This window comes from Tympanuchus pallidicinctus, unplaced genomic scaffold (assembly GCF_026119805.1).
Source record: "Tympanuchus pallidicinctus isolate F22 unplaced genomic scaffold, pur_lepc_1.0 scaffold7, whole genome shotgun sequence".
NCBI classification, from domain to species: domain Eukaryota; kingdom Metazoa; phylum Chordata; class Aves; order Galliformes; family Phasianidae; genus Tympanuchus; species Tympanuchus pallidicinctus.
Genome location: NW_026294791.1, coordinates 13,214,633 through 13,223,058, shown reverse-complemented (window position 1 = coordinate 13,223,058; position 8,426 = coordinate 13,214,633). Strand labels below are relative to the sequence as shown.

The 8,426-nt window shown below is 40.3% G+C and overlaps 1 protein-coding gene across 1 annotated transcript; it reads left to right on the top strand.

The window, feature by feature from the left end:
- Window positions 1-115: 115 nt before the first annotated feature.
- Window positions 116-8,426, top strand: LOC128072671 (uricase-like). The gene is made up of 9 exons (XM_052666702.1): window positions 116-190; window positions 569-679; window positions 789-1,007; window positions 1,450-1,566; window positions 1,697-1,775; window positions 4,580-4,766; window positions 5,240-5,363; window positions 5,778-5,861; window positions 6,918-8,426. The coding sequence occupies exons 1-9, from the start codon at window positions 116-118 to the stop codon at window positions 7,053-7,055; spliced, it is 1,134 nt and encodes a 377-aa protein (XP_052522662.1). The 3' UTR covers window positions 7,056-8,426.

Sequence of the window (8,426 nt, the reverse complement as noted above, 5' to 3'; positions counted from 1 at the left end):
CTCCTTTCCCATTACACTTGCACTGGAATAAGTTAATATCAGGTACCGGACGAGTCAGCCTCTGGGAAAGTTTTTTGCAGTCAGCACTGGATGTTTTAGCAGAAAAGAAAACCCCATGACCCCACAGCATTTTTCCTTCCCTCCCATTGCAGTGTCTCCAGCACGGCAGAAGCTGTACAAGTTGGACTGTGTTTGACCAAAGCAGGATAAAAGCAATTAGGGCTTAGCACAAACAAAAACAATGATCCCAGAAAGCCAGGATTGTGGAAGTGTGAAATGAGAGCTGAATTTTGCTGCTCAGACTTGCTTCTGATCCCTTTCATGAGCAATCTGGAATCCAATTGCAACAAAACCCTTTCAACCAGCCCAGCCCGGCCCTTCTTTCCTTCTTTCTCTCGGGAACCACAACATGCACAGATGGGGCAACAGAAAACAAAAGTCATCAAGAACATGACAGCTGCTTTCATTCTTAGTTTGGGAGTTGTGCCTGCTCACAAAGCCACCTGCCTGCCCTGCACTGAAGCTTTGCTTCAATGCCCCTGCAGCTCCACGTGTGATTTGCTAAAAGATCTGCCCTCCAAGAAATGTTTTAAAGTCTGTCATAGCTGCTACTCATAAAGACATCTTCTCAAAGCATTTATCCTTCTATCAGGACTTGGAAATATTTTCATTATCACAGGTAATCACAGAAATAAAACAATAAATGTTGCTTATATTTCACTGCCTAAGTGTAACTAATGCCTCTGCGGAGTTCTGTTACAACTATAGCATGTGTTTTTTCCCTTCAGATTAAGGATATAGAAGTGCTCAACTGTGAATATGGCAAGAACACAATCAAGTTCCTTCGCCTTCATAGAGAAGGGAAGAAGCACTTTGTTAAAGAAGTGGAAGTGTGCACACATCTCCGGCTGACTTCTGCTCATGAGTATTTGGATGGAAACAACTCTTTCGTGATACCTACAGACACCATTAAGAATATTGTCCTGGTGTTGGCCAAAAAAAATGGGGTATCTTTTACTTTTTAGCTATCCTTGCTTTTCTTGTCTCTTCACTGGGAAGTGTTTGTTATGCAGCATTTTAAACAGAAGGACTCTAAGTAGCTTAGTCTCTTCTTAATTCTGTTAACTGTGCTCTTACCTCCTTCAGTTCCTCATACCGTAAAGAAAATCTGCAGCTCAAGTTCTCTCTCTTTTAATGAAATCCACATACAGCATTACATCCAGGGACTCCAGCTCCCAAGCTGTAGAATGGGAGATTTTTAGCTGGATCTGGATGTTTATTTGCAGCATTTGCTGCAAGCTGATCAAGTGAGTAGGTTCGCAGAGCCAGAATTGAAAGAAATCTGTATTTTTAACAACATTGATCCTCCCTAAATATTTACAATTAGAACAATCTGCTCTTGTATGTGAGGTAAGTGCTTTGTTCTAATAATATTCTTTGCTGCCTTAGATCTCAAGTATAGAACAGTTTGCTATAGATATCTGCAAACACTTCATGACAACATTTTGCCAAGTGGCGTACGTCAAAACCTACGTTCAGGAAGTGCCATGGCAACGTCAATACCAGGTATCTGAAACACTAATGCATTCCCTTGGCTCGTGCTGGAGCCATTTGCCACTCTCTTACCCTGCTTTCCTGTTAAGGTGATGCTTTCTGCTTTCTGCATTTTAACTCACATGTCTGCTCTGGATTTTAGAACGGCGTTCCCCACATCCACTCATTCATACTTGTTCCAGATGGGATTCGCTTTTGCGAAGCTGAGCAGTGCCGGAATGGTGAGAAAAACTTTGCAGCTTCCCCTGCTTCTCTGTAAATATTTCTGCTAATGACAGAAGGTGGCTTTAGGGACAGTAAAAGCCATGGCAGGGCTTACAGAGGAACAAAACCTCTCCAGAGATCTAAACCAAGGAATAATTTTATGGTCTAATTATGTAGTCTTTGATCTCTGAGAGACAGCTAAAGAACAGCTGAGCATCGGCCCCACATTCCTGCTGAAAAAAAAAGAGAAAGCCCGTGCAGGTTTCCAGTGCCTTTTGGCATAATGTTTTGTAATGTTCACAGTAATGCTGACAACTACTGCATTTTTCTCAGCCTTGATATAATTAATTTTATCTTCTTGGAAAAAATTAAGAAAGAAACCTGAATGAAAAAAAAAATATATTATGCTTTCTTGAGAAGCTTCTGCTTCCAGTATATGAACTGAATCTAAATATTTCATCATCATGATAATTCTGCATGCAATTTTGCAATTTCAGCCTTTACAAAGGCTTTCTGAAAAAACTGCTTTTCCTTCTTAGTCTTTTCTTCATGTACACCTTCAGTTGTTTCTTCAGGATTCCCTGCTTGGGTGAATAATAATCAGAAGATTTTCAACTCCCTTTTATTCTCCTTATAAGTGAGCCTTCTCTATCTTTAGCATCCTCCCATGCACCCAGCAGCCAGACACATAAATTTACTTCTCTGTTAACCCTATGTTTTAACACTTTACTTATCATTAAAAGAAAACTTGTGAGGCTTAATAGAATTACAACCTTTTCTTTTTCTTCTTCTTCTTTTTTTTTTTTCCTCCCCTGCACTATTTCAATTGATTGGAGGCTCAGAATTTTTTAAAACCTGAAAACATCAGAAGTAACTTAATCACAGCATTGCAGGGTTAGAAGGGACCTCTAAAGATCATCCATTCCAATTCTCAGTGGAGTTGCCATCAGATAACTGAAAAAACAGTACAAGCACAAAAGCTTCTGAAAGCACAGGGACATTCAGCTCTTTAAAAACTTTGTCTAGGTGTTATAGTTCTACTTACACATCTACCCAGCCAGCATTTCATTAAAGCATTTGTTGCAAGCATTCTTTTCAAACAACAGTATGCATTTGAATATGAGATACTTCAAGGTACACTGGTAGTATTTGCATTACATTTGTACCCAATTATCTTATGCCTGAGCAATGAAGTCATCAAGATCTGAAGCAAATCCAGTATATTCTGTTCAACAATATTGGGCAGACAAGATAAATCTTTAGATTCTACAAAGCTTTGGTGAATAATGAGGGAATGTAGTCAAAGTAATAGATAACACCTCCCTGGACCCATTCAAAAAAGCAATGATGAATGTAAACAAGAAAATAAATGGATGAAATACAGTTTTAATCATACACAGTAACAAGGTATTTAAACAAACAAATAAAAAAACACTCTAAACAATCATATCATTTGGAAATATCCATCACAGCAAAATTACTTTCAATATAACTTTCACTGAATCATAGAATGGCCTGGGTTGAAAAGAACCTCAAAAATCACCTAGTTTCAACCCCTGTGCTTGGGAGCCACCAGACCAGGCTGCCCAGAGCCACATCCAGCCTGGCTTTGAATGCCTCCAGGGACAGGGCATCCACAACCTCCTTGGGCAACCTGTTCCAGTGCGCCACCCTCTGAGTGAAAAACTTCTTCCTAATATCTAACCTAATCCTCCCCTGTCTCAGTTTAAAACCATTCCCCCTTCGTCCTATCACTATCCACTCTCATAAAACAGCTGTTCCCCCTCCTGTTTATATGCTCCTTTCTTCAAAGTGTGTCAGTTCTCCAAGTCAAAGGCAGGATTACTATGTGCCAGGCTTACTGAAGGATTAATTTTAAACTAGCTAGTGTGTGCATGAAGAGCACAAAGCAGCAGCGTGGGCTTCAGCAGTGACCATCTATATGGGCTCTGGGTAAGTCTGCATGGTGTACAGTTCCTCTTTCCCAAATTTGCATTTTTGGCAGCTCTGCTCAGTGAAATTTTCAATTATCAGTTTGGTGTAATCTAAATGACTGACCACATGAATTTTTTCAGCTGCCATCCAAAATGACAGAATAAAATGTTCAGGACACAACTGTTAGCTCTTGAGAAAATTATAATCCGCCCATGCAGCATTGATCTGCAACAGCTCATTTTATAAATAGTGGCTACAAGGAAAACACTGTCAGTTTGAACCTGTGGGTGGTATCTGTATTAATGCCAGTTCCTGCTAATTAGCTGAACTGCAAGCATTTGCATTGGCTCCTTGCCCTCGCGTTCTTAGGGATGCAAAACACAACAGGATGGATATGTAAAGTGAATTTCTGGCTGAGGCTCCCAGTCTTTGTATAACCTACCTTTCAACACTTCTCCATGTTAGAAAAGGCCTCCCTTTACCTCTCCTGTGCACCACAGCACCAGTAGCCCATTTCATTTCCCTTCTGAGCAATTAGTGATCCCCAAGTTGACATCAGTAAGAGCCTACCTGATATGCATCCCAGCTCCAAGGAAGTGAGAGAAGAGGTGTCTTCGATTCTCTACTGCAGGTCACTCAAGAAGATTCTCTTCTTTCTAGACTGAGCTCTGATTTCAGTGGCTTCTGTCTTGTTTCTTGCCTTCTTGCTAACATCAGCACACAGAAAATAATTTTTAGAAGTAGTTAGCCTTGCAGCAGAAATGTGCAAGTCTTGGAGTAGTCACTACCTAACGGCTCTAGAACCGCTACTACAAGTGAACAAGCAGAGATCCTTTCTGTCTGCCTCTGAAAAGGGCTCATGCTATCGCATATTTCTGGCTCACAGGTCCTCTGGTTGTTTTTGCTGGAATTAAAGATCTGAAACTTATGAAGACAACACAGTCTGGATTTGAAGGCTTCTACAGAAATGAACACACCACGCTTCCTGAAAGGAATGACAGGATTTTATGTGGAGAGCTCTTCTGCAAGTGGTCATACGGCGAATGCAGAGATTTTGATTTTGACTGCATATGGTATATATAAAGCTTAATAATATTTATCACCCAATCTTTGATCCCAAAGTCCCTCTGTGCATTGCAGCAGCGGAAGGGCCGGACCTGCACCTGCCAAGCACAGCTGCTCCCGTAGGTCTCAGCAGAGGCTCTAAGCATTCAGTATGGGGGCAAAAAGCAATCCCTGGGGCAAAATCAGCTTCTGTCTCTAATGGTCCATTGGACAGCAGGATTTAAATGGACAGTCTGTAGCTCAATTCAGAACACTAAGAGAACAGCTTCACAACTCATTTGTTAAATATTTTTAACAAAACATTTGCTGGCGAGTATAGAGTTGGCAAGGGAGGAACTGGGAGGAGACAGGACAAATACATTGATCTTCTGTGAAATCTCATGTGCTTTTTCTCATAAAAGAGAAAAGTAGAAAGAAAATGAGCACAGTAAAATATGATGGATCTAGACAGAAGTTTTGTAAGAACACGTTTTATCTCTAGGGCCAAAGTCCGAGAATGCATCCTTGAGGCCTTCTCAGGGCCACCTGACTGTGGGGAATATTCACCCTCTTACCAGAAGACCATCAACTGCATTCAGATGTGCGTCCTCTCCCGAGTGTCACAGGTATTGTCTTTCTTTCTGTTGATGTTTTACTTTAACAATAGTAAGCATCAATTGGTCCTTTGAGAGGACCAAAATGAACCAATCTCCTCTAGCAGTCCTAAGACGGAACTGTTTGGTGATGCAGCTAGATGGTCTGAAAAACTATAAATGCTCTCACAATTTCAATCCTGAGAATTTCTGCTTATTAGCTATGACAATAATGGGGGAGAATACTGCTGCATGCTTGGTAGGATATGAGTAAGTGTGAAAGGAACACTAAAACAGTGGCCACACATTCAATAGAATGCATTTATCAGCTGTGCATATTTTGGAGAAAGGAGATGTTGCTCTGTTTTTCTTCACACTGAGGGAAAACATCTCAAGGCTGTTGGCAGAGAAATATCACAATTCATTGCTCTGTTTTCATATTTTCAGGTACAGGTCATAGAAGTCATCCTGAACAACACCTTTTATAATGTGGTAGACATGAAGGCACTAGGCTGTACCAATGACAAAGAAGTAAGTAAATGCTCCAGTTTGCCAGAATTGCTCTATAAATACACAGCCATAAAGCACAGCAGCATCTCTGCATAGAACACAGAGTTAAAGGGAGCAATTTCCCCCCGCCCCAGTAAAAGCTCTACCTTACCGCTAAAGGAGTTCTACACTAACTACAGGAGGAGAATGATTGCCTTCTTATGTTGCTAAGCACAGGAAAATGTTTTGGAGATCAGAGAGATCCGTAACAGATGTCTGAAAGAAATCATTCATTTTTATTGCATTACGATTTTAGTGATAATGTCAACTTGTGCAGGTTTGACCAAGTAGAATTAGTCTCATCGTCCTTTCACATGACCTGGCAATTTGAAATGCCAGTACAATATGGCTCTTCTTTCTACTCCATTGGCAGTGCTGCTGAGGCCAGTGAGCATCCTTGGTGCTGTGAGGTCACAAGCAGGTTAGCCAAAGCCTTAGACTTTATCTCCAGATGACAGAAGACCAGCATTCTAAGACAGCAGTGAAGGAATTGTTCTGTAGTCATTAGGAGCCAAAGCAGGCTGGTCCAGCAGTGGACCAGCTGGTATATAAACTAAGTGACATATATTAAATTATATAAATATATAAACATTATATATATTATATACATATAAACTTAACATCAAGCAGAATGACAGACAAAGGAGCTACAATGTATTTTCTCCTTCTTCCACAGCTGCTTTAGCTGTTGGACAGGTTCAGCTGGAAGTTTGTTCTATTATCCTTACTTGACAGAGAGAAACTTGGTTACTTCATACTGCATTTGTTGTTTTGACAGTTCAGTGGTCCGTAGGCAGTTTATACTCTGGCTTTCCTTTCAAATTGTGATTATCCTGCCACCCTGTTCTACTTTTGGCCTCTTGCAGGGACATTATAAAGCTACTTTCATCTGAGATGACAAAATCTACCATTGAGGTCCAGAAAGGATGTAATGGACCAACACATGATTTTGAAAGGAGGAGAATAGATGCAGTTTCTTCTGTGATTGTAATGACACATCCTTGTCTCAGGCATGACATCTGTGTTCCTTCTCCACAGGTTCTGGTTCCAGTGGAAACTCCCTATGGTTCCTGTGCTTGCACGCTTGGCAGAAAGAAGTACTTAGAAGCACAAAGCCACATGATAAAAGATGAGAAGGAAAGTCAGTTTGGACTGGTAGCTGCTCAGGGAAAGTAAACCTCTTGGCTTCCCGTGTACATTCCTGATAAACTTGCAGTATGGCTTTCCTATCAGCATATACTACTGGCTTCTTTCATATTGACTACTTTCCACTCTGTGAACTCCTAGATTGGGATTTCTAAATGAGCCTCAGAAATTCAGATATCAGAGTATCTCCCTGGAACTCAGTGTGATTTGCAGACTGAAATCCCAGCTGGAAACATTATAGTTTTTATAGTTTTTAAATCAGCTATTCCCAGACTTAATGAATTTGATGATCTTTAACACGTTTTTGACACACAAAATAAGCAACTATGTATATTATCTATTCATATTCCTTCAGTAAAATGAATATACAGGCACAATACCAGATGTTTCACTGATGTAACCTGTGCCAACCCCTTCATGCCACACTGATCTAGAGAGTTGAAGTTCTGACCCGACAACTGAGTGAGGAATCAGTCAGACACTGATTTCTTTGTGAAGGAAATAACAAAAAAATAAAAATCTAACATATCTTCTGTACAGCATGACTAGTTACAGCTGTTTACTAATTTCTCTGCATGCGTTTTGATTGCATGGCTGCTGCTGCTCTTCATCAGAATATACAGTTACTTTATAATTACTTTTATATTAATCATTGAGGTGTTTGAGGATTTGGGCTATCTCTGTAATTTTAATTAAATAGCTTTCTTTGGTCTAATAATCTCACCATGACTTCAGAGCAGGCAGAAATCAACCTAAGTAACCCTATTATTCTTAGGAAGAGGCAGAAATACAGGATGCATTAAGATAAAATTACAGAACCAGCAATTCTCATCTCAGAAAGGGCAGCTACCACATTTGCAATAGAAATCCTGCTCAACTTCTAACAGCTTCTAACCACTGCTTTCATTTTCTCCAAGTTTCACTGTCACAGAATTCCATGTGACAGAGACAGCAAATCCAATTGGAAGTGCCCTAAGTTATGTCTGAAAACTGCAAATTGGTTGCCTTTGTGCCTCCTCAGCATTTCTCTTTGTACAGAGGGTAAGCTCAGAAATACTGAAAACAACATGTCCTGCACCATACTCCATGACAGGAACTTGCCTTGGTGAACAAGATTAACAGCTGTAAAGGGAAGGCACTGTTCACAGTCCTGAGACAACACCTCAGAAACAACAGAACAAATGACACCACAGAGTGAATCTGCCCCAGATCTGCTGTTCTTTGGTCACTTGTTGATTCTGAAAGCTCCATTAGTGACACTGATAGGTTTTGCTGGGCATGTGCATTCTTATCTTGTTTGACTTGATTTGTATTGTACTTGTGGGCTTGGGCTTATGTCTTGCTACATCTTCTATATTTAGGTGCTTATAATTTATTAATTTATCTTTCAAGGGCAAATAA